Below are 27,482 nucleotides of genomic sequence, written 5' to 3' on the forward strand. Positions count from 1 at the left end.
TATGGAATTTTTTCTATCCTTTATTGCTGGGTTTTGTTGTTAATTACATAGAAATGATAGTTTTATCATTTTTGAATCCTCCTATTTTACTGGTTATTTTTTCAATGAATTCCAGTTAGAATTTCTAGTGTTCTCTAAACTGGTATATCATATAACTCAATAATGTTGTGTATGTTCCTTTCCTCAATTTTTTCATCTTATTGCAACAGCTAGCATTTCTAGAAATATATCAAAGAATAGTGATGATCAGCTGTCCTTTTTCCTAAGTTATATAATTAGGCATATCATTCTCTTTGAGTTCTCCCCTTTCTTCATCATTGACATTGATGAAGATCTCTAGGTGTCCCCAGATCCAAATATGGTCCTATTTGCATTATACCTGTGCTAGTCATCTTAATAAGCTATAGATTAAAAATGGATCACAACTAAGTAGGCTTAATCAGGGACTATAACTGACAGTGAAATCTATGGGAAAAGGAGAAAATTTAAGGTCCAAGACAGCAACCTCAATTCAAAGAGTTTCTAAAAGGATGAGGAAATATAGATAAGGGTATGCTTCACTCTTTTTCAGACATCTAGTCAACATGAATTTTATATAACCAAGTTAATAGCCTTCTGATATTGGGTGTGATTGGATGTGATTCTGATATTTGGTTTCAGACTTCTTACAAGTAACAGAGTTGTGTGAATTTGATTTAGATTGCTTGTTGTTTAGCAGATTTTAAAAAAAAATTTTAATGTGACCTATGTGAAATAAGTATCTATTAATATTCCAGTCTAGAGTTAAATCACTGTTCATTTTGTACCACTTTCAGGGTGATAACAAATGTAAGCTTCTAGTTATGTAAATGATCAACTCCAGAAATTTTATATCCTTTAGTGTCATCATTCAACTCTGTATCTCTTTTTTCTTAATTAAATATCTTCCAACATGATCTAGCCAAAAAAAACAGATCCAGAAAGATCTCCTTCCTTTTATGACTGGTTTCCAAAGCCAAAATTCTGAGTATTTCCTTCTTTGTACACTTAATCACTTTTGTGTTTCCTAGAGAGGCTATATTGAACATGATCAAGTGTATATTTTTGACAGTGTGCTTTCTCTAATATCTCATTCCCCTTCCACTTCCTCAAATGTGAAAAAAATTATTTAAAGGGATTAAAATTAAAAAGGGATTAAAAATTAAGTATGCGATTGACCGAGCTCACTTTTTGGCTTTGTGTATGATTTTTTTGCAAATCTGTTTTATTTATACCACTGTCTTTATATCTCTGTCACTGAACACAGTTTTGGCACTCAATTAATGTTAAATAATATTTCTTTGGTATTGCTCAGACAGGAAATGTGGTAGTAAATATCAGAGTGCAAGATAAAAATTTCCCAAAGCTCTTGATTACAAACATTGAAAAATATAGTACAAACTTTTTTTTTGGAATATGGAATTGGGATTTTTTTTTTAGTTTCATTTATTTTTTCCAATTACATGCAGTAGTTTTCTATATTTAACCCTTTACAAACTTTTGAGTTCCACATTTTTTCTACCTACTCCCTTCTCTACCCCATCACCATGGCAGCAAACAATCTGATATAGGTTGTATATGTACAGTTGTGTCTAATATATTACCATATTGTTGCTAAAAGTCATGTTGTTAAAAGGAATTAGAACTAAAGGGGAAAAAATCATGAGAAAGAAAGAAAAACACAAAAGAAATTTTTTAAAGTGATTTTAGTATGCTTTGCTCTGCATTCAGATTCAGTTTTTTCCCCTGGATGAGGATGGCATTTTTCATAACAGGTCTTTCAGGACTGTCCTTGATCACTGAACTGCTGAGAGGAGTTCTGTCCATCATAGTTGATCATTTCACAGTGTTGCTGTTAATGTTCTTAATGTTCTCCTCATTCTTTTCATTTTACTTTGTATCACTTTGTACAAATTTTTCCAGGTTTTTCTCAACTCTTTCTGTTCAACATTTCTTATTGAACAACAGTACTCCTTAAAACATTCAGATACTGTAACTTGTTCAGCCATTCTCTAGTTGATGGACAGCCCCTCAATTTCCAGATCTTTGCCACCAAGAAAAAAGCTATACATATTTTTGTCCATGTGGGTCATTTCCCTTTTTTTGTGATCTATTTGGGATACAGACCTAGTGGTGGTATTGCTGGATCAAAGGGTATGCACAATTTTATTACCCTTTGGATGTAGTTCCAAATTGCTCTCCAGTATGATTGTAACTATTCACAACTCCATCAACAATGCTTTAGTGTTCTAGCTTTTCTACATTCTTTCCAGCAATGATCTTTTTCTTTTTTGTCATTTAACCAATCTGATAAGTGTAAAGTAGAACCTCAGAGTTGTTTGAAATTTCTCTAATTAATAATGATTTGGAACATTTTTTCATATGATTATAGATACCTTTAATTTCTTTATCTGAAAGCTACTTGTTCATATTCTTTGGCCACTTATCAATTGAAGAATGACTTGTTTTCTTAAAAAGTTGACTCAGTTTTCCATATATTTCAGAAATGAGTCCTTTATTGGAAATACTGGCTGTGAAGTTTTCCAGATTTCTGCATTTCTTCTAATCTTGGTTGCATTTGTTTCAAAATGTAATATTTAATGTAATTAAAATTAATCCATTTTGCAATTTATAATGTTCTCTATCTTTTCTTTGCTCATAAACTTCTACCTCTTCCATAGATCTAACAGGTAGACTATTCTTTGTTCCCCTAACTGGCTTGTCACCTTTTATGCCTAATTCCTGTAACCATTTCAACTTTATCTTGATTTAGGGTATGAGATGTTGGTTTTTACTGCTTTCCATATTTCCATATTTTCTTATTTTCCTTATTTCCATGCTGTTTTCCAGTTTTCCCAGAAATTTTTGTCAAATAGTGAGTTCTTATCCTGGAGGATTCCTATGGAATTTTTGGGTTTATCAAACAATAGATTACCATAGTCATTAACTACATTTCTTTTCCACAGATCTACTTCTCTGTTTCTTAGCCAGTACCAGACAGTTTTGATGACTCCCATTTTATAATAGATCTGGTACAATTCCTTTGCATTGTTTTTACATTAATTCCCTTGATATTCTTGACCTTTTGTTCCTCCAGATAAATTTTGTACTATTTTTCCTAATTCTCTTAAATAGTTTTTTGGTAGTTTGATTGGTATGGCAAAACATAGATGGCAAAACTTTATTAGTGGTATACCTCAAACACACTCTCTCAGAATTAGATAAAACTAACCACAGAATAAATAAATTAAGAAGGTGTATAGAATTTTTAAAATGTTAGATATGATAGGTCTCTAGAGAAAATTGAATGGTGATAGAAAGGAATATACCTTCTCTGTGATATATGGCACATACATAAGAATTAATCATATATTAGGACATTAAAAACCTCACAATCAAATGTAGAAAAGCAGAAATTTTAAATACATCTTTTTCAGATCATGTAAAATTTACATATTATAAAGGATAATGGAAAGGTAAATTAGACTTGGAAACTAAATAACCAAATTTTAATGAATGGGTGTCAAACAACAAATCATAGAAATACTCAGCAATATTATCTAAGACAATGACAATGATAAGACATCACACCAAACCTTATGGGATGCAACCAAAGCAGTTATTAGGGGAAATTTTCTGTCTAAATGCTTGCATGAATAAAATAGAGAAAAAAGGTGGGGGAGATACATTTTTAGAATTCAAAGCCTGGGAAATCTCTGAAGGTCATTCACCTATTGCAAGGTCTCTTCTTTTAATACAAATGATATAGATAATTTGGCAGCTTTACAAAGTCTAGTCGGCTACTGTCACCCATGTTGTAATAGTAGCAGTAGTAGTGTTAACACACTCCTTCCAGGAAAATGACAGTACTTACTGTCTTCTGTACTAAGGCCAATTTCCCACTCTGTTCTCAGGAAATATCAGTTACTGAAAATAAAGACCATGAGTCACTGTATGTGTTTATCTATATCTATATCTAGATAGATAGCTAGCTAGATAGATATAGATATATTTCCTATACTCAGGAAGTTGTGACCCCAACTGGCAAGTACCTCCTGGCATCTAAGGCTTGTCAGGAAAAGTAAGCTTTAACTGTTCTCTTATCCAGAACTTGGGCATTCAGAGCAGAGTAAAGCATTTGGAATAGCTACTGGCAGTTTGTCTTATAGGACATTATTTTGAATTTTATTTAACCCCTCTACTCATTGGTAATGGATATATACATATATATATATTCCTTGACATTCTCTGGGAAATTTAAATCTTTCCTACTGCCAAGGTAATCTGAATTTTCTAGAGAGATATGTCTGAGAAAAACATCAGATAGATCATATTCTAGGGACCTGGAATTTTCTTCAAGTGGGATCCTGTCCTCTTAATTTCTACTTGCTTATAAACAGCTTGGAGTCAGAGATCCTGTCTTTAGCCTCATATGTCCTCAAACCTCTAGTATAATTGGTACATAGCATCTAGATGATACAGTGGGTAGAGTGCTGAATTTGGCATCAAGGAGACTTGAATTAGAGAGTCCCTTCTCAGGATCTTAATAGCTGTGTGAAGTCCCTTGGCAAGTTATTTATGCTCTCCACATCACCTATACAAGTGTTGGATTTCATGACCTCAGAGATTTCTTCTGGTTCTAAGTCTGTGATCACCCAAAATTCAAGGAGCTTTGATTCAACTGCCTCTATCAGATCATAGATCATTATTCTTTGACAGCACTTGGAATTTATTTGCAGGTGCTTTTACTGGTAGGCAGACCTCCAGATGATCAGCTTCCTCTGCCATGGCCAATCAGCGCATTGTCCACAGCTTAGAGTCTTTGAGAGTAACCTAGGGGCATTAGACAGACCGACCCAGACTCCCACAGGTGGGGTGTTCCAGGCTGGCCTTGAACCCAGGGCTTCCTGAGTTGGAGGTTAGTTTTCTCTCCACTACTCACACTTCATTTGATTAGGTTTGATTACCTAACTTTAAAAACAAAAATAGACACGCAAAACCTTTTTCATAGGGATACATTCATAGTCCAGAGATAAGTTGAGCATACTTTGGTGTGACCCTCATCTACATCATGCTTTTTTTTTTATTAGCACTCTAGCATTACCTGAATGTGGATAAAAGCAAAAGGAGTTTTTTCCATTTTATACTAATGGAAATTGTCTATACGTGTGTGTCTCTATATACACATGTAAATACACACACACACACATATATATATATGTATATATATATGTATATGTGTATATGTATATATATGTATATATATATATATATGGAAGCTATCTCCTTTTTTCTGTAAACTGAAGTTTATTCTTTAAAAGGATATATGTTCTATTTGGTTTGCCAATCCCTTTAAAATAGCTTTCTCTATAAGTATGCATACACCATTTTCATTTACTATTAATTTTCAGACATTCTCTTTAAGAAAACAACTCCAAAAACCACCACCTCACTTTGGCTATTCAGAGCCCATGCTTTGTTGTTGACTCCCCATTGCTATTTTCAGCTAGATCTCAGAGGCAGCAAACCTACTGTGATGTATAAATCCTAAATGGTATGGTATAGATGAGGATCTGGGGCATTAATTATATGTCATTTTATTCAAAACAGTCAATTCCAGAAGGGAAAAAATGTCTCCATTGTTGTGAATGACGTAAACCCCAAATGATACCATATTACAGCCTAAATGACAATGGGAGCTGATCCCCAAAATGTGACCTGCTTGAAAGAAAGAGAGGTGAAATCATAGGGAAAGTTTTCAAAATGGAAAGGGGAATGAATGTGAGATCCAGCCCCTCAGAAATGCTCTTCCCTGGCTTGCTCGGCTTGGCTGTTGTCACATGTCACGCCTGGATGGAGCTGCCACTCTCCCAGGGGAGTGGGAAAGCTTCTGGGGAGCTTGTTTATTTCCTCCATCCCTCCTCCTTTGTGATTTTTTTTTCATGTCAGATCCAAAATGAAAACCCTGTAAATATAATGATTATCACATGGATAATCACCTCCATTAGGAACCTCCCTGCTTCCCTCTCCTCACCTCAGCCATTCTCCACATGTCACGGCCACTCCAAGGTTGGCTTTCGACCTAACTGCTTTATTAGATATGGGAAACTCAGTCTGTGGTACCCGGGCAGCACAGATGGGAACCGCTTGTTTCCTTTTCTCACTTTTACAATGAAAAGACACTGGAAAACCCTCTTCTTTATGATCTGGTTAATTCTCTTGGGAGTGCCCTTAATGTTTGGAACCTTTCTTGTTTCTTTGCCCAATGTTACAGCTCCACCCACATCCCCAGTGCTTTTTGGCCATCAATACCCAGAGATTAGAATTCTGCTTAAAAACTTCACTGTGCCAAACTGTCCCAGTGTTGTTGAGTTTGATTGAAAGGGAAAAATAAAATAAATGTTAACTTCTCTAAGCCAAAAACACCTTCAGATCAGAGTTAGCTATGGGAAAGTCTGCAGTGATAAGAGCCATCTGCCTTTTCTAATGGAGTGATGAGGGCTCCAGAATCAAGATCAAAGGAAGGTGGGAGGAAGTCCAAAGATTAGCTCTTTTGAAGACACAGAACAAGCGCTTAACCATTCTGATGACAGTGCCATGATCCTTGCCATTTTAAGGGAGTCTGAGATAGAAAATTGAATTAACCATTTTTAAATACCTCCCTTCTTCAATGAGAAATTTATTTGTACACTGTTCCTTAGAATCCTTTGCTGTTACTATTATTCTAGCTTACAATAGTTAAATGAAGCTGCAATTTCTATTTGTAATAGAAAGGATAATGCTATGATACAATGGTCTCTCTCAGCTTTTTCTGATTTGGTGTATTTTGTATGATCCTTTCTTGTTGATTTGCTTTTGAGCCCTATGTGTATTATTTTATTCCCCCTTCTGATTCTCTAACTGCCCTCTCTTACCCTCATGTCGCAGTCCTCTGGAAGTCTTCCATGCCCATAATGAAGTTCTATGTAAATAAATAGTTCTAATGGGGCCTTTCAAGTTTCTTTTTATATGAGAATGAGCTTAGCTAATCACATGGCAGCTTGGGAAAACATGGCATTGATAGAGTTTGATCCTTATACTCTTCCTTGACAGCGAGGCCAACAAGTGTCATTGACTGGGTGATGTACAAGAAGGAATGCTATTGTAAATGAGTTGTCCCAGTGGCTAACCTTGCCTGCATCCACTTGTCAAGGCCAAGATTCAATTTTGGGGGGGGGGGGGGGGGGTAAATGGGGTTAACATTAGTTTAGGCTAACCTGGTCAGCCTCATATTTTGCTCGCAAGCAGCCTGAGGAGTTGTGCTTCTCAGCTTATCACTTTTTATTAACTTCAATGTCCAGCTGTAATCATCCATTTTGCCCTCTCTGAATTGACGAAAGGATCCTCCACCTTCAATCAGTATGATTCCACTGGGGGGGGGGGGTGCAGACATGTACTCCCTCCCCGTCAAGGCTTTGCTGATGTGTTATCTCACACATAGGTAGTTCTAAAAGTGGTGGTCCAAACCCAGACTCTCCTTTCTCCCTTACATGGCTTGGGGAAGCGGTTATTTCAGTCGCATTGGATCTGCTCACTACCCTGTTAGGCTCAAAGCCCATCCTTCTATTAATATCTCTTGGCAGAGATAATTTGGAGGAATGTAAGTTAAGATGTAAAGGCTCTTGACAGTTGTCTGCAATATTTTTTCATATTAAAGAGAGAAGCAGATTGGGAAGTGAAATTGCTACCATTTTTTATCAGCCTTGGATTTTAAAATATGGGCATGAAACAAACAGGTTTGATCAGTAATAAAAAGAAAAGGGATTGACATCCTGGATGCATTTCTGCCATTTGTTATATTGCTTTCATGGGTGATTAAGGCATGAAGTATTTAAGACTGTCCCTTGGATTGTGCCATTAGCATTAGGATTTTTTTAAACTCATAAAACGAGGTCATTTTTAGGTTTCCCTTCTGGAAATCTGAGGTTACATAGTAAGCCCATGGTGGTGGAGATTGTCATTAAAGGTTTCTCTGGTTTGAAGTGGTGTCTTCATCTCCTGAGGCCACGCCACCCCCCCCACCCCCACCCATGGCATCCTGCATCTTCTTCATCTGAACTTGTGAGGGCCACTGGGGTTGTGTGACTTTGGGGGGCGGGAGGAAATCTCTTCCACACCAGCCTCAAAATGGCGCTCTGTGGGTGCCTGGGGAGAATTGTGTCAAAGGAAGGCGGCTGGGCCGTGCTCCAGCACGGGCTATTTCTTCATTATCTAGCACTTCATAATTAACTGTTCCTTTCTTTCTTTCAGGAAGCCGCCACTTTTGCTCGAGAGCAGGGCTTCGAGGTGAGTTAACCCACCACCGCACACTCCACAGATCCTAAAGGGTTTTTCTTGCTGATAATGAAGTTCTTTTGGACAGTGATTGATGTGCTATTATAGTCCGGGAGCTGCGCCGCCGTTGCCGTGGAAACCTGGCAGTCGTCATGGTTTCTTTGTTCTGCCAGCACAGTGTTATGACGCACTCTGCTAGGTCTGCACCCAACATCGCCTACAGATGTTATTTATTGAATTTTGAAAAGCCTCTTGGGAAGCCAAGAGGTTGGGCACGATTTCAAGCTGCCTCTGCAGATATGGGGCCTGTCAGTTGGCTCAGTTAAAAAGCTACCTCATTAGCTGCATTACACTCCAGGAAGATCCGCGCTGCAGCCGTGGCGGGGCAGGACCAAAGTGTGGAAGAGGACTGTTGAAATAACTTCAGCCCTGCCACAGACGCATTCTCATTATGCAAATTAATTTCAGAAAGGTTGTATTTAAAGTTGTTAGGAACTGATTAATTTAAACCCCACTTACAGAAACTGCCTCTTTGGGGTTTGGGGGAGGGGTGGAGGTTCCACAATGTAAAATAGACAGAAATAGTATCCCCGCCACCACCCCAGTCATAGATTAGCTCAAGTAAACACTGGTGCTCTGGAATGATGTACAAAGCCCCCTGATCCACTGCCTGTGAGTTTTTAATCTTGACGAGATGTTCCTTCAAGAGGCACTGTGGGGTTGTTATTGACTCCAATCAGATTGCAGTCATTGCCAAATGATTAACTATGGAATATAGCCTCACAATATGATGTTGGAAAACACAGCTTCTAATTTGAAGCCAGGTTAACTGAGGGGGAGGAAATCCATTCTGACTGTCAGATTGAGTGGGCAGGTCTCTGTATAATTCTGTGTTCTGTGCAATACCTTAGTATGCCATTCAGCCCAAATGCTAAATAATAAAGAACTTGTTAAATCTGAGCAGTGGGGAGAGAGCAGAGAAGGCCATCCCAGCCCTCACCTTAGATCCCCACCACCCAAGGAGTCTGGCAAGGGTGAGTGAGGGATATTAGTGCAGCCCAGGCTGAGCTTCTCAGAAAAAGGCGCTGTGTGAATTTGTGGTGATCCTGATATTAAAAGGTAGAAATAGCTAATTGTTTCCATTACTGGAAACTGCACTCAAAGGAAGCATCCATTTCACCCGTGTCACTGCACCTGACAAGCAAAGCCAGGGCCCTTCACTGATGAGGATGATGAGGCCTGGAGTGTAAGTAATCACTGAGATGCCCAAGGTCACACATTAGCACCCTAGAGAACTCCCTGGGGATTCTGGTTCCCAATTCTGGACCCTGACCTCCAGAAGCTTGCTTTATGAGAGCTCTGGGGCCAGTTTAGTAGGTGTTTGGCATAATTATTTCAGGGAATTCTCCTCAATGGAGATGAGCATTCAGTCATTTTTCTTTACATTTTTTGTGTCTCTTTGGATTTCTCAAACCAGTAATAGACCATCAAGATGAATGTTCTTCTTAGTAAACAAATGTTTAGATTAAACAAATATTCCTGATACATCTTTTTTAGAAGTTGAGATAATGGTAATGATGGGTGGAAAATTGTCATATTAAGAATAAATGTCCTAGGTTACTACATACTTCAGGAATCTTTAATAGATAGAAGCTTGTGGAATGCAGATCTCAATTTTATATCAGGCTTCTTTACTGTTCTAGCTTGTGTTTTTTAAAAATGTACTTTGGGTTTGTTCTAGCAAATAAAACATTTTATAGATTCTTAGAAATATAATGTGTAGCATAATAAATGAGCATGATCCCAAAGTAGCAAAACAATAAAAAAGAGGAAATAGTTTATTAAGCTTGCCCATTTTATATTTTTATTGCCCTCTTGAGCTACAGTTCTGGACATGCCTGGTTTAAATTCAGCTTTAGTGACACCCTGCTCTTGCTATTGTCTGTTACCACCTTCATGTTAGTTTTTCCATTAGTACTTGTATATGCCCACGTGGCTTCCTCTGGTCACCTTACTTCTGCCATCTTTGATTATAGCATCTAGCACAGTGCACAGTGATTACAATCCTTTACCCGATTAGCTCTTTACGAGGCAAAAACTGACCTGTCAATTGTGTTGACAGTGATGGGTAAGATTGACAAATTTACAGTGTTATTGGTAACAGTCTTCTCTCCCTCCCTCCTGGGTCTGCAAAAAACTGAATTGTGTCAACATGGGCTGCAAGTAGAATAACCTCAATTAGGCATTTCATTAATAACAATACTTCTGCATATGGGACAAGCTCCCTGATTTCATAAGGCTACATCCTGCAAGCAATAATATGGAAACATTAGTGTAAGAGCTCAGTATTGCTGAGAAACAAACAAGTCAAGGCCACTTAAACCAGTCTTAAACCTATGAGACTATCTCCTAGATTCTCAGTCCGGCCCTCCTCCCCTTTTCCTCTAAATTTTGGGAGGGAGGAAGAAAATATAACTTGTAGGTTTAAGAAAAAAGGGAGGAAGGAAAGCATTGCTCCTTTTCAAAACTACCATCTCTGTCTCCTTCTCTTCAGTTATAATTTGTGTTCATCAAGAATTGGTCCCAATTGGATCCCAAAGCTGTTGACTGGTTTCCAACTGATCTATCTGCTGAGAAAGTCACTCATATTAAAAAAAAAAAAGTGTTTAATTATCAAGAAATGTCCACAATGTTATTGTTCCTGATATTCTTAGGGTCTTTGTAAATTTAGGATAATGCTTCTTTTTAAAAAAAAAATCTTCAATCTCTAAAATGGATTCAGTAATTTACAGGAAAAAAAGAGACAACTAGCAGGGTACTGTAGGATGAAATAAGAACTGGAGCTGGGCAGAGCAAAAAGCAGAAGAGAGAAGAGGATATTTTTATGGAAGTGATGGAAAATTGCTTGGTACCTGATTTAAATGACAGCCTTGCTAAGAATTTAAAATGATAATACTTGGGTAAAGTTTCATAAGGTTTTTTATTATTCTAGAAACTCAATTCAAATGGGAATGATTTTTTAAAATATACCTTATTTTGAGAATATAATGATTAAAGATTTATATTTTTACCACTTCTATCAAATAAAATTGGGCAGTTTAAAAGTATTCTCTGTTTATCAAAGAGCCCTTAAAATCTTTATTTAAATTTGTTTTAAATAAAATGGAAAAGGTGGGGAAAGCCCACAAAATTTCCAGTACAAAAATAATTCACATTCTCATTGTCTGCAAGTGATTGAGAAAGTTCAGACTTTCTCTGCTCGAGGATTTGTTTTCTCCTATTCTGAATTTTGACTTGGTTGGTGGCAGGGGTTTTATAAGACATGGCAACATTCTTTGTGGAACTCTGGAGGGTGTTTTTTCAGACCCAACCCAGAGTCTTTCTGTCCAGAAACCCTCCAGATCATCCACCTGACATAAACCTGAAAGAGTAGGGGGTCAAGAAGAGCCAGAGAGAGCCTTGAAGAACCGTGATTCAAAGAATCATAGAGAATTCCTGAGAGATGTGACCTGGTTTCCTGCCATTCTCCCCACAAATAGCAGGAAAGGAATGGTCACAATAAGTCACATTTCTTGCCTGGAAGATAATGGAGTAAATTCTTCCCACCTCATTTAAATCTAGAGTCTTTTTTTTCCACAGGGAGTTTCAATAACCCCAGTAATGTTCTGTATTCCTTAACAGAACAGAAGCCAGGTCCTGCTGGAAGACCAAGGTGTTGAATCCTTAAGCAATTCATTCTCTCTCTCTCTCTCTCTCTCAGGTTTTTGCAAGGCAAATGGGGTTAAGTGGCTTGGCCAAGGCCATGCAGCTAGATAATTATTAAGTGTCTGAGGTGGGATTTGAACTCAGGTACTTTTGACTCCAGGACCTGTGTTCTATCCACTGCACCACCTAGCCACCCCAAGCAATTCTCTTAATGTCAGGAATGATCCATTCAATGAAGAAGTGAAAGGGATGTCATTTTTTTTTTTTTGCTTGCTTGTTTTTTCTGATTCCATCTATAAAAGGTGCTTCCTGATATAATATCCCACCTCTTTGGAAAATATCAAATATCATAATCAACTGAAGCATCATTTGGGGAACATCAGAAATAGTATCCTGTGGTATTGGTCTTCAACCCAATGGTATTAAACTTTTGTATTATATGTAAACTATTTGTATTTTGTGACCAAAATAATGGGAAAGGACAGTAAGTTTACAGATGAAATGAAACACAGTGCGTATCAGGATATTGAAAGAAGATATTAGACTTAAGAATCTCAGTAAATTGGAGGACTGTCTAGCAGTCCAAAGAACCCTGCTAATTAGGGGAAATGTGCAGGCAAAGGCACTTGGGCTAAGGTTCATGGGAAGACACCAACTTCATGAGAGCAAGATAAGGAATTGGCCGACTTCTTAGATAGGATTATGACAGTAAAATTAAAGTTCATGACTAGTCACAGAGCAGAATCAGCTGGGTGGTACTTTCCTTCAATAGAAAAAGATAGAGGCAATGTGTTTCTAAGATAACACTCATTCTTCTGTTATACATATTCCATAGGCTTGTTCTTGTACTCATTGCTAATGAGAGACCTTGCCTCTGTACAGTTTAGATGCCAATTTCTAGTTGAGAAGAAACTAGGAAGAACTTCAGGAGAATGGATGCACCTATGGAAATAAAACTCTGCAAAACAGAATATAGGAGGAGACAGCAATGAACTAGGAGACTGGAGAAGAGATGGTTGAGGAGAGCCTTAACAGTCCTCTCTGGTTTTGTGAAGTCTTTATATATAAGCATCAGTAATGACTGCTTTGTTTTGTTTCTATTCTCAGTTAATTAGGAGCTAGAGGAAATGTTTGAAACTTCATTTTGAGGAATATGAGTTAGGCACATGTCGCCAGTTGACATTGTTAGGCCCTAGAATGACTGACTGACAGATGTAACCATTTTTCTAAATACAAAACAGCAGAAAACTGTGTGAATCTTTACTTGTTGGTTTACTGTAGGCAGGGGAGCAGATGAAACAGCCACAAACATTGTCCAACCTTGTAATACCAATTCCAGGTTTTGTTCTGAGTCTTTTACTGGGACCTATGCAAAATGACTGTTGAGAGAACACCACTGTTGTTGGAGTTAAGAGTGGCCCAACGTTGAAGCCCTACTGACATCATCTAAGTCTCTGAGATGCCATGGGCCAGCCTGTGAACCTTTATTCCCTCAACTGTCAGTGGTGATGAGAATCCCTGTATTCTCTCCTTCATGAGATAGTTGGGAGGGAAGGACTTTGTATGCTTTTAAGCTCACTGTAAGTATTAGATTCTCAAAACCCAAGAGGACAAATAATAAGTTTTAGCTGAACTTTAATCTCGCCCAGTTCTTGGCACAAGTGCTCTCTAGACAACTAAGATCTGGAGACAGGAAAACTGCTCATTTTGTCTGCTTTGCTCCTTCCCACTCATCTCACCTACAAGTCATTTGTCTTTTTAATACCTGAGTTGATGGGACTGGAAGAGAGTGATAAATTCTTGTAAACAATTTTTTGGAATGGCTTCTTCCGTTTATTCCTATCATCCTTCTAATTTTGGTCTCTTCCTCTTCTAAACAAGTTTGCTTTGTACTTCTTCATACCTAATAATAATAAAATGTAAAACAATTCCCTACCCCCTGAAATTTTCAAGCCAACAGCCTTTGTGATGGAAAGAGATGCCTTCATCACAATGGGGGGAGTGAAGACTCTGGGGCTTCAGGGGTATACATTCCTTGTTGGGAGAAATGGGCAGGACCAGTAGGAGCAGAAGCCCTCCAGGTATTTCAGCTTTGTATTACATCAGTTGATTTAGATACGATAATATTTACCAAATTTAAGTCAATAGCATCATTATATTGTATAAACCTTTGAAAGAATATTTCCTCTTTTGCAAATCACCTTTATAGATGCCAAATCTAGTTTATTCTCCTCATAAGCAGCAAAATTCTTGATCTATTTATAAAATTTTGTACTCCTTTGCCAGTTAATTATAAGAATTTTCTTTTCATTTCTATTAATAGACTGAAGAAATTAAAGAGATAGCCCGGAAGGTACAAGCCCTGCCAAAGGTGAACTTGAAAAGGCAGCGAACTGTAATCTTTACTCAAGGGAAAAACGACACAATAATGGCCACAGGTACATTCTCATATAGGTATTGTGTGATATATGCACATTATAGACATTAATCATATCTTTATTACTTGCCACAAATTTTTATTTTTTCATAATATATACAAAACAATGTGTCTACCTTAATTTTCTTAAAATTTTAATTAAAAGATACTGCCTTCTGTTTCTTCACAGCAAAGATGTATTTTGAAAAAGGTAATGCCCTACTAAAATATAAGAGACTTGAAAGTTATATTTACAGGACCAGTCCTAAAACTGTGATTTATTTCAATTTTTCTGATGTGAGATTTTTTTCATCTATCTAAATGTCTTTGCTGAGAGCTAGAAACACCCTTTCCTGGTGAAGCAGTTGGTGCTTCTTTAGTGTGGTAAGTTTGAGCTTTTGTGAAAATGAAGGAGTGAAATCCAGGACCAAGTGAATTCCCAGGCTTGGTGCTTTAGAGTCAAAATTCTCACTTGTATTTTTCCTTGTGGAAAAGTTGGAAAAGGGTGTTTTAGCCAGCATACAGCGATGGTGTCTCCATTATGGTGGCTCTCCTCTTTCATTTGCACTCATTCATAAGCCTGTGGGTTAATACCATCACTTGTCTGAACATGAAGTAAGTCCTCTAGGTCATAAGGATAGCATTTATATAGTACTTTATGCTTTACAAAGAGTTTTACAAGTGTTAAATTATTTGAGCCTCGCAATTTATGGATCAAGAAACCAAGGCAGAGAATATTAAGTGATTTGCCTGATATCAGCCAGCTGATAAGAGTCTAAGGAAGGATTTCTTAACTCTGGCTCTTCCAGATTAAAAATCCTGTGCTGCCTCCCCATTATTACAGGTGATACAGAACAGGTATTCCCTGCTTTCAAGGAGCTTCAAACTAGTTGGGGAAGGAAGATTTTGGAAGAAGAAACCTTCATTAAGGGCCTGTTTATTACCTGTAATGTAATATAAAGTTGCCCATCTTGCCTACTTTGTGAAATAAAGTTACAAACAATATATGCTACAAGTTTATAAATAATTATCAAATTATATTTGCCCAGATTCAGAATACAGAAGAGAGACATAAATTGTTTAGACATATCCACTGTTGGAATTTTGCCTTACTATGCTTACATTTTATAGGGTCCCCCTCCCTTTTTTTTAATAAGAGTTGGTGAGAAGGAAAGAAAAATAGCTTTTTGTTCATTTAAAAAATAAATTTTAATTTTAAAAATTATTATCTTCTGCCAAAGTGATGGAGGCAAAAATCTAACTGCCCCTATTTTGGTCAGACCACTTTGGGATAACTTCACTGTTTATGGATGCCAGATTTTAGCATCAACATTGACAGATGGGAGGGTAGCCTGGCTGATGAAGGTAGGACCTTGAAAAATATGCCATATGAGAAGTTTTGGTTTGGAGAACAGTGAATTTGTGGAGGTTAGTGGGATAAGATGACTCTCTTCAGGTATTTGTTATGGTTTGACCCCAGAAGACAGAAAGTGAGTGAAAGGAATATTGAGGGATGCCCCACAGATCTTTTGAGGAGTCTGAAATTCAGCAGTGACCCTGACATGGCTTTCCTCAAAAGAGCCCCAGTTCCCTTTTTTTAATATTGGGGATCTTTTCTTTTCCCTTTAAGAATTAAGCAGTTTTGGGGCAGCTAGGTGGCGCAGTGCATAGAGCACCAGCCCTGAAGTCAGGAGTACCTGGGTTCAAATCCGGCCTCAGAACACATAATAATTACCTAGCTGTGTGGCCTTGGGCAAGCCACTTAACCCCATTGCCTTGCAAAAACTTAAAAAAAAAAAGAATTTAAAAAAAAAGAATTAAGCAGTTTTCAGTTTATTGAGTCATGAAAATTTGTTTAACCAGCATATGCTGGTTAATGTGAAAGTGTCAGTTCTCACTTTTACTTTTCCCTGTTTAAAGGTTAAAATGAAAACTTCACTGGGTTTTAATGTAACTTTTTGTTTTTGGAAGTTTTTGAGGGGAGTTTGAAAGTTGTTTACTATTTGTTGCTGATCATAGCCCATGTCCTATTTGATTACCTTGATTGTTCGTGAAAAGTACCTTTTAAAGAATTGGTGGTGGGGAATCAAGGTGGCCTCACCTTTCTTAATCATGGTTCCTGTACAACAATGGAATGGGCTTTTTAAAGGTCTGGTTTTCCTGTTCCAGGTGCAGGATCCACAGTTGGGGATGACATCATGTTTGAGATTCAGAATTTGCTTGGATTAGATGGCCTTGGAGATCTCCAGTTCTGCAATTCTCTGACTCTTAAGGGCTTTGGGAATTCAGAGAAGGGGGAGATCAATGAAGGTTTAAGTGGAGGAAAAAAATGTAATTGAGTAAGTCAGCATCCGGGCCTTCCAGAATAAGCAGAATATCATAGGTCTGATACAGAGAGGAGGGTGTTTCACTACAAGGAGAAGAGCAGAAACAAAAGTCACAGGTGCCATACATCCTTTTATCATTACTAACATGGGATAAAAAATTCTTAGACTCTTGATTTCTGCAATGGAAAGGAATAATTCACAGTGAAAGACTATCTACCCTACTCTACTTCTAGATATAACAATCTAAAATTTATCAAGTGGCTTATTCCAGTTGTTCAGTAAATACTGGAAAAATAACAGCATCCTTGGAGTCCCACCCTGCTCTGTCCCTCCCTTCCCATCCAAGCCCATGCAGGCTCTCTCCCACTTCCTACCCCCTCCTCTTCTTACATCAGCTATAGTCCTAACTTTTTAAAGTCAATAAAATGTTCTCTGGTTGATCTATATGAAGACATTCCTTTTAGAGGCTTTGTATATTTGAATGAGGCAAACCACACTTAACAGCAGCTTTTCCAGTGAGATTTTGCAAGTCCTTTCCAAAATTGAAACCTTTAAAATTTCACTTTTATCCAGCAATTGAATTTGCCTCATGCACTCACTTTCTTCTTTAAACCGATCTTGTTAACAAATCTATTAATCCACCCTTGGAAATGTTTACAACCAGGAGCTTATTTGAAGGACATTTGCTAATCTTTGCTGTTCTTACCATATGAAAATGAACTTAAATTAGAGGCTGCACTCTTATCTGTGCTGCATGATAAATACAAGATGGATCGAGAATCTGTGCGGCAGTGTCAGCTACAAAAGCAAACATGATAAATGTTAATGCAGTTTTGAGCCCTGGGATAAGCTATTCAGTGCACAAGCCGAGCTGAATCTCTTTGCTATGTTGTTATTCATGGCAGCCAAATAAATGTCAATAATAAAAGAGAATTAAAGATTTTCATTTCCCAGAGGCGGTCCTCTAATACGGCTTGATCTTTCATTTCATTTGTAATTCGTTCTCATGTCAGGATGCAATCATTCGCCAGGCTCTGGGTGTCATGTTAAGTCATTTAATAATGATTAAGAACATAAAAATGCTTGGCCTGTGGGGCAATTCTCAGAAGAGATGCCAATTTGTTATTGTTTTCCCCTCCTCTCCTCCTGAATATGGATCAGCTTTTCCCCACCTCCTAACATTAAAATAGTAATGAAAGAAGATGGAGGAGAGGGGGTGATGGAAAATGGCCCTTAATTTCCCATACTGTGGTATTCTAGAATGGCCCAGGACAGAGCCAACACACTTATTAAAACATTAATTAGTCCTCATGTCTTAAACCGTACATTGCAGACTAAATAGAAATAATCATAGTTGACTACATGTAGCAGTAATTGTTGGGTCAGTTCTTCATTGTCCCATACCCTACAAATCCCAAGTTGAACTAGATACTTTCCAATTATATCCCAGGTAATCCTTTCTTAAGAGAAAGAATATTTAAAAGTCATTTTGCCAGCATTTCCATTCTAATCCCCCATTCCAACCTAATTGAAGCTAACATCTGAGCAGTAGATTGGAGGCATCCTGGCTATGGATGGCCATTTCCTGTGGCAAGTGACCCTCAGAGGGGTCCCCTCCACATACGTGGTGCCTTAGACTAAGTTGGGGAAAGGTTTGCCAGAGGTTTGAGATTCCTGGCTTCCAGTACTGTGGGTGTTCTGGGATCCTACCCATGTTTGTGGCTTAGACTCAGAGTTGTGTTCTGAGACTTTGGTTAGAGTGGAACCCCCTCCCCCATTCTGACTCTAAACTCTCCTTTGATTATGGTTCCCAGAAGCTCATACCTGAACCAGAATATTTGAGATTGCCTATCTTCAAAACTTTAAGGTGTTTCTCCTGTCCAACCTGTTACATGTCAACCCACTTCAGCTCATGACACATTGGCTGCCATCCATCATCCAAATGATACTTTTGTTCTAACAAACTGACCGAGGACCAGAAACTTTATGGGTATCAGAGGGGAAAAGGAAAAAAAGGGGCTAGTGATTCTATTTTACTATTTATTACAGTGTTCACCTACTAAGCAACCTGACTGGTTACATGAGAATTTATTCAAGGAGTTCTAACCAGTTCCTCCAAATTGAAAATAAGAAGGTGGTAGTACTTTACTAATTCAAAAAGAGTTTTCCCCAGAACAGCTCTGTGAGATAGGTATTATCTTCTCAGCTTTACAAATGAGGAAATTCAAACTCCCAACAAGTCAGTGACTTATCCACAGTCACTCAGCTAGTTACTCTAATTCTTCTAATTTGAAATTCAGTGCTCTTCCTACTAAAATTCACTGGCTCTCAAGAATTAGAGTCTTGGCTTAATTACTCTTCATTTTAGAGCCATGATGCTATTCAGTGAGTTTGACGTTCAGGGAGTTAAAATTTCTATAGCTGACATATAGCCCGTGATTAATTATTCATTTGTTTATCCAGCTGGACTAGGGGCCTCTGATCACAGCACTTTGTCCCTTTATCATCACCTTATTTGTATTTTATTTATTTGTGTATTTATTTTGTTTGCTATAGTAAACTCTTAAAGAATAGGAGCAAAAACTTATTTGTTTATATTTATAGCTCTCCTATTGAATAACAGTGTTTTGCACACAGTAGACATTTAATGAATGTTTATAGAATGAAATGATCTTGGTAGTTTATTTCAGTTCTTAGGAGAAGGGGTTCTTGGAAATAGCCTTTCTCAGGAATCACAAAATGGCAGGAAGGTGTCATGAGTGTTGCTTAATCAGACAGTCTATCAGAAAGTATTAAAGTATTTTTGCTCTGGGTGATAATCTACAGATCTTGCCAGATAGAAGTCTTGGAGGAACTTTATCTATTGAGGCAATTGATAAGAATACACAATGAGGATTTGGCTTGATGTTCCTAGGCCCTCTGGGAAGCTTGCAGCCTATCTACTCATGAAGTTGTTACATTATGGGAGAAACCAAATAGTAGCATGTTTTCTAGGTCCTGAGAGAAACAAAACACAGGCAGCTCCCACCAGAAAATATTAACCCTAAAAAAAATAAAAATCCCAATCTCAATAGGTCCTATCACAGTAACTCCTGTTGCTACAAAATATTATTTTAAATCATTCTCAATTACATCTACACCAAAGTCAAACCAATTCTAAATGCTATTCTTGCTGGTACAGATTGGTGGCAGTATGGGTAAAACCAAGTATCATTCATCCCAGACGTCTGTGTTAGGCATTCATGAAAAAAAAGCACAAGAAATTGCTCAGGTGAGACTTTAAAAATCACCTTCTTTGCCTAAGACTCAATTGTCAAGCTCATGATTCATTTTTTTTTTAAGTATTTCCCCTCCAAAAAGGCAAAGCTCCTAATAAGCTAAGAGACAGTCAATATTATACATAGACTGAAACATTACAGAAATCTCTTTCTCTCTGGGATTGTTGAGTGTGAGAAATGGATTCTGGAGTTGGTGTAGCCGAAGACTGGGCTAGAACAGAGTCATTCCTTTTCATGTTTCTAGCCATGAGTAAAACGGGAGAGCAAATTTATTGTTTTTAGAACAATAATAAGTTACATTTATATAGAGGTAGAGAGTTTCTGAAGTATCTTCCTCAAAAAAACTATGGGGAAAGGGAAAAACTATAGGAAAAGCCCTGATTCTAGAATCAGAAAGCCTGGGTTCAAATCCTACCTCTGGGAAATCAATACTTGTAGGGCCTTGGATAAATTATTTCAGCTTCCTAAACTTCAGTTTCTTCATTTGTAAAATGAGGAGGTGGGATGAGATGGCTTATGAGATTCCCATCTAGCTCAAGACCTCTGATCCCCTCCAAATTAAGTAATTTTAATACATGAAAAAAAGTCCAGAAGACCTTTCCCCCTCCCCCCCCCACTTAAGGGGATCCACAGCCGAGCATTTCAGCCTAAAACTGAAATGCACTAGAGAGATGGAGACCAGAACAGAAATCTCAGTTGTGTCATCATATGAGTTCTGCTCCACAGATAACTCTAGTAAGAATGGTACATGAATTGTAAAATAGCACTGCTGATGTTGGGCCAGTGCCTCCCCATTGACTTGGGTTTGGGAGGAAGACAGAAGAGGTTTTGGGGGGCTCACTGCCAAAGAGGGGAAAGCCATTTAGATCAGCAGGAGACCTTGAAAATCATTCAGTTCAGCCCACTCCATCATTTTACAATAAGGAAACTGAGACCCAGAAAGGTTAAATGTTTTCATCAAAGTTGCACTGAAAGCAAGTGACCCAGTCAGGACTGAATTCCTCATTTTCTGTGGCCAGTATTCTTTCCACTGAACCATGCTGTCTTTTTTAGTCTTTGTTCCTCAGGGTATATTATTTGAAGGGATGATGATGGCTTCAAAAGTATAGCCTTGATGGTAGGAGGAACAAAGCCTCAGTTAAATAGGTAGAGGTGCTAGCAGAAATATGACTCAAACTCCCTCTTCCCACAGGAGGACCCCAGAGAGTCCCCATAAAGAGCTTTCCCCCTACACCCGATGAGCTAATGCCTCATATCCAGTCCAAGGAACTTTTCCACTGTCTATCTCAGACTGCCTTGGGTCTTGTGCCAGAAAGGTTTCCACAAGCTGTGGCTGCTCCATAGTTAGACTTTCTAAGAATCTGAAAACTTTCTGGTGTCAAAGCATGTCTATGCCCTCATGCAAACATGTGTGTAGAAAATTACATGCATCTAATGTGTGTATACATTTATACACCTTTGAAGTCTAAATTATTCTTAGAGAATTCTTAGAGAATTCATTTATTCATTTCCTTTTAAAAATCTAAACAATCAATTGCTGCAATTCAATAGCTCTTGAAATTATGGTTATAAATTGATATTTAATTAAAGTGGCACATTACTTACTTTTTGAGGGTAATTACTGTTTGTGACTGGTGAGTGTTCCTTCTGCATTTCAATTAGTCGCTAAAATACATCTTTTTTTTTTCAGAGATTTACAACTTGGCTGCAAATTTTTCTTTTGGCTGAAACTTGGAGTGTTAAGTTTTCAGTCCAGATGAAAATCTTTGGGGGTGTGGTAGAACAGTCTGATTCAGACAAGTGAATAGCTAAAAATTTCCTTCATTTAAAGAAAAAAAGAGATTGCCTACAAATTATTAAAATGAAACAGCCTTGGCCCAATGCAAACCAATCTTAGCTGTTTTGACTTCAGTTAAAATTGTTCCCCATGCTCAGTGGCTCTAGCAGCTCAGATTATCTGTAGGGCAGTTCATTAGGAGCCAGAGCTCTAGGGTTTTGCTCTCACTGTGGCCAAGAGTCCCCTAATTTCTCTGCCTTTGTCATCCAGTTTCTAATAATCTTTATTTTTATAGTCTTTTTGGATTCCCCAATGAAGGGTGTTCCACTGGGCAGGACTTCATTATGCCATTATAAGTCACATCTCATTGCAATCAACTCTAAAGGTCTGTCTGGATTCTTTTTTTGTTTTGTTACTATGCCAACAAGGCGAACAGAGCCTCTGGGACAGGTCAGCTTGTAATTATTGTGTGTAACCTGCATTGTTATTTATGTCCTAGTATTCCTAGGCATTTTTAGGTTTCTTAAGTCCTTTAAGAGTATGGGCATACTTGTCTAGGGCTAGAGGATTTTCCCCGTGTGTGTCCTAAAATCCTGGAACTGGAATTGGGGAGCAGGAGCCAGTTCACATTCTCTTCCTCACCCTGTCCCCCAAGGTCATTCAGTGTGAGTATCCCCAGAGTCCTAAGCCCTACAACAATCTCAACAGCTGCACTAATACAAGACACCAACATAATAGGACTATCTGAAGAGCCCAAGCCTAGTTGGATAGTCATTGACTCCATGTTTTCATTTATTCATTCATTCATTCATTCATTTATGCAGCAAGCATTTACTGAGTCCAAGGGACAGTGCCAGGCCCTGCAGGGGAGGCAGAGATGAATTAAGCACAGTCCCTGTCCTTGTGAAGCCCACGTGGGAAGGAGAAGTGGACTGTGCCTTCGCCAGCAAATCAAGGAGAAGGGGACACAATCCAGGACTCAGCCTAACTATAGGAGAAGACATTCCATAAAGCTTCTCTTAGATAAGAGAGGGTACAGGATTCTAGTATTTCCTCTACTGTTTGTTTCCTGAGGGGCATACAAGAACCCCAGCGACCCATGCAAAGATTGCCAAAATGGAAAAAGTTCCTCTGGAAAGGTCATGGGCAGCAGGGTAAGAGGAGGAACATCCTCCTGAAATCAAGCTGAGCTTTCGTCTATTGTCATTGAACTGGACTTACCCCAGGCTTTTCTGCTGCTTCTCCTGACTGCATCCCATAGGACAACACTCATCATATTGACCAGTTACCCCTGCATCATGCAGTGATCCCTGGGCTCAGGTTTTATCTTTCTGTTCAGTCCAGCCAGCCAGAACCTTTGAAGTGCCCATGGTGGGTCAGGTCAGAGTGGGAACTCAGTAAAGCGCACACACTCCTCATTCGCACACAAGAAGGCAGTGCCCAATGAGGGCACAGAACAGCAATCCCATGAACCACGATCCTGGGAAGTGCTGGTCCACCCACACTCTGACAGGAGGCTCCCTAGCATTGGCTCTGGGTCCAGGGGAAGGCAGGCAAAGGGATGGACAGATGTGGAAAATCTCAGCTGAAAGGGAGTCAGAACCATTATCCCATGGAGAGAAGCAGGCAGAGCTGGGGCCAATAGATGGAAGGTCAGCGAATAGCTCAGCAGGGGAATCCTGCTTTGTGAGGTGAGTGGGCTCCTGTCATGCCTGCCACAGACCTCTGAGTCATAAACTGCTTCACTGGGTCAGGCCTCCATGAGGGACAAACAGCTAGAAGAACAAGCGTTTGGATCAGACTGTAGCTTGCCAATGGCTTTACAAAGATCTCATCCAATCCTCACTGAAGTTATTATTACTCCATTTTACAGGTGGGGGAAACCAAGGCCAACAGCAACGAAGGTACTTTCCCCCACAGTAAACCCAACTGGTCAGTGTTTGAGACTGGATTTGAACTCAAGTCATCACCTAGCTGCCTCTAAGATCTTAGCACTACAAGCCTTGAAGACTGAAAGAATTGAGAGGAGGGAGAATTTGGTCTGGGTCCCACCAGCCATAAGACCTTCGGTTTAGAGGTATAAAGAACCTTAAAGATGTCGCCCACCCCCCTCATCTAACAGAGAAGCAAACTAAGACCTTGAGAGGTCAAGAGACTCACCCAAGGTCACTCGAGTAACAAAGGGCAGTCAAAATTCAAACTCACATCCTCAGTCTCCAGATCTTAAGTCCAAGAAAGAAATGATGCTAGTTTGTTCTCCCTAAAGCAGAACAAAATATCCTGACCCTTAAACTCTGGAAAAAGTAAGGAAAAGTAGCAAATGTGTAAGAAGAAGAAAGTATCTTTCTTAAAAGGAAAAAAGGAAAAAATATCAAGATAAAAAGAACCAAACTTTATACTTTATTTTAAGAGATCATTAACAATAAATAACCCCATGGAGTCTTAGAGAAATTTTTAATAAGGTTAAAAAAAATTGTAGGGAGAAAGAACTCCATGATTCTCGATGAAAGTACCAGGGGCAATCCCTTGAAAGATTCAAGATTGGTTTGGTTTAAAGATGATAAATAGAGTAAAGCAAAAGGCTAATGAATTCAGCTGAGAAGGAGGTTTGTAATGCAGTGGCATAGAAGTCGGTGCGGGCAGAATCTTCTTAAGCATCTTTTTTCATGATCAAGAAGGAGTAAATAGTGCATTAATGAAATTTGCAGATGATTCTAAATTGGGAAATATTACAGTCACTGTTGAAAACACAGGAACACTATTAATGGGCCCATAGAGGTTAGAAATAGAATTTGGGGGAAACTGTTCCTGATCCAAACTGTTGGGAGGTGAAACCTGAAGTGTGTCTGAGCTGATCCACCAGCCTGGGGACTTCTGCCCAGGTTGAGTGCAGGCCCACAGGGCTCTGGGTAGGAACCACCTCAGTCTAGGCTGTGCTTCAGGTCCCATCCAGCTACCTGCCTTGCTATCTTTGCCAAGCCCCCCCCCCCCCATCATCATTACCACTCCCATCCCTGCATTCTTTGCCACCCCACCTTCACCATCATCTTTGCGATCCCCCACTCCACGATCTTTCTTTATCATCTCCCACCCCATCATCTTTCTTTGCCATCCCCCATCCCCACCTTCTTTGTAATCCCCTACCCCTGCCATCTTTGCCATTTCCCCCTGTTCCTGAGAAAGGAGACCCGCCTAGTCCTCCACTGTTTCTGGAAAGGTGGGGGTGATGAGTGAGTGCCCCTTGGATCTACTTCATTATCCCTGTGGCTCTCCTGGGTGTGTTAGAATATAAGAATCTTGAGAACATAGATATTCAAATCCCCAGAGTCTGCAATAGAGGGCTTGGCCCCTAGGAAACACCCAATAAATGCTTTTCATTTGCTTTTTCTCTGGATTCTAAAATCTAGAGTGCAGACTTCAAGTGACAGAACAGCCGAGGAAGAATTTGCAGGCCATCAAAGTAAGATCAATGTATCTTAGACAAGATCCTACTTTGTGTATAAAAATAGAAAATCACAGCCTTGCTACAAATCTTCACGTTGACCTGCAGTGATCCAGGATTACGTGGGCCTGGCAGGCATGGATGGGTCACAACAAGGACCCAGTGCAGAAAGTGCTTGCTTTAGTAAAATCGCTCAATTCCCTTGGAATATGGCAGTGCCTTAGATTGATTTGAAAAACTCTGTTCCTATGAGAAATTGGAACTCCAAATTACTAGAAAGTGTGAACCTGTTTCTAGCAATGCAGTGGACGCTATACCAAATGATCACGAATCTTGGGAGATGAGATATCCAGGGAGGTGTAGGTTTCTGGACCCGACTGCTTGGCATAGTTCCTTGGAACCCTGTACCTTTATGTGTGTGTGACTATAGCCATGGTTTGATCAGGTTTGATCAACTGAGTCCCCTCCATCCACTTTATAAAATTACAAATAAACCATTTTCAGCTTTTTAAGGCATCTGATGTTGAGTGGCTCATTTGAATTTTTCTGAGAGTCAGGAAACCTCACCATGGATTGGTAGATAATGGATTTGCCCCTGGGTGTGGACTGTCTAGGTGCATTTTCTGTGTTCATCCACTTATGCAGGCAAAAGGGAAAGATTGATAGTTTAAAAATAAAAAGGGAGTTCACTCTGGTCAATTAAGAGGGCTTCTAACAAGGCTACAGAAAAGTGGGGTGGGATTTTTCTCTTCTCCCCATTTTATTATCAAGTGATAATCAATTGATAAAATGTCTTAATTTTAGGGTGCATGTTCCTGAATACAGCCTGAGAAGCTAATTCCTGAATTCTAACCTTCTGGGTAGAGTGTAACCCTTGTAGCTGGGATCCAAATCCCAGCTGGGAAATAACAGGTCTCTGGACTAAAACTCTAAGGGGCAGTCCTGGAAGAACTTTCCACTGGTCCTAGGGCAAGGGATCCAGGCCCTAGTTTTGAAGGAGTTGAGTTAAGGATTTTAACTTAGTTGGAAGCTCAAAGCTACAATTTGGCTAACTGCATAGGGGGCCAATGGTCCTCTACTAGGGAGCCCATCCAAGCAATGCACCCACCAAGAGTAGGCGGAGGATATCGTGCAAGGAGATCAGAGACACAGGTTCCATGTGTGTCCACCACATGTGGGGCCCCTCTAACCTGAGCCTTTCTACTTGCTCACTCACTTTATTAATGGTTTGTATTTTTGTGAGAGAGCACCTAGCCTAAGTTTATTGAGGGTAGAGGGATGTTCTATAGTCTTTTTAAGGTGCTATTTCCAGTAAATGCTAATGAAGCTAATTGTGTCCTTTGATTAACTACAGAAAGGTAAATAAACACCTTGATAGGATTTCCTATGCTACAGTTTTAGCAGTGCAGACCCCCAGAGTAGCTTGAACCAGTGGCAGCTGCCCTCTCAAGAATCTATGCTAGTTGTGGAGAGGCAGCCCAAAGGGGTGAAGGACCTGTTACTCTGAATGGCACCTAGAAGGGAAATGTGACTGTAGTGTTCTCCACCTCTTTCCTCTTACACCTTCTTAATCATTATTTACCTCTCAGCCAATAATTCAACTTCCTTTAATGTAGTTATTTCGTGTAGGTGACACAATGGATAGAGCACCAGTCTTGGAGTAATCGTGATTGTCTCCATCGCATCCAAGGCCATCTCCAGTTGTCCTAATTCATATCTGACCACTGGACCCAGATGGTTCTGAGGAAAAAGTGATTCTGGGGACTCAATACGGTCCCACCCACCCACCCACATCTAATTCACATGCTTGTCCTAGCATCACCTCACTGCTGTTTTAGTTTTCTTTGATAATGAAAGACAAACATTATTATTATTTGGAAGTAGGGAACAGGATAGATGATAATTCTTTGAGTCAGCTTTGCTCTGAGAGCAGTTAGTGAGTTGGGATCTTAGGCCCCTATGACAAATCTTTAAGGATGTTTTGCAATTCTCTTGAATCCCTTTTTTCAGGCTATTTTGAATCTTTGACAATAAGACATGCACCAGGGGTGGCTAGGTGGCACAGTGGATAAAGCACCAGCCCTGGAGTCAGGAGTACCTGGGCTCAAATTCGGTCTCAGACACTTAATTACCTAGCTGTGTGGCCTTGGACAAGCCACTTAACCCCATTTGCCTTGGGAAAAAACCTAAAAAAAAAAAAAGGAAA

General features: G+C 39.1%; 1 protein-coding gene across 3 annotated transcripts in view; it reads left to right on the forward strand.

Annotated features, from left to right (window-relative positions):
• ADK (adenosine kinase) overlaps positions 1-27,482 on the forward strand; it is a 580,911-nt gene that overhangs the window by 514,724 nt on the left and 38,705 nt on the right. For 2 of the 3 annotated variants that reach the window (XM_074232887.1, XM_074232888.1), the window contains exons 8-9: positions 8,308-8,343; positions 14,360-14,474. In XM_074232887.1, coding sequence (XP_074088988.1) covers positions 8,308-8,343; positions 14,360-14,474 — 151 coding nt within the window. Of the gene's footprint in view, positions 1-8,307; positions 8,344-14,359; positions 14,475-15,296; positions 27,065-27,482 lie in introns of those variants that run through there. The other variant, XM_074232889.1, reaches the window with a different exon arrangement.

Source organism: Macrotis lagotis, chromosome 4 (assembly GCF_037893015.1).
Source record: "Macrotis lagotis isolate mMagLag1 chromosome 4, bilby.v1.9.chrom.fasta, whole genome shotgun sequence".
In the NCBI taxonomy this organism is placed as follows: domain Eukaryota; kingdom Metazoa; phylum Chordata; class Mammalia; order Peramelemorphia; family Peramelidae; genus Macrotis; species Macrotis lagotis.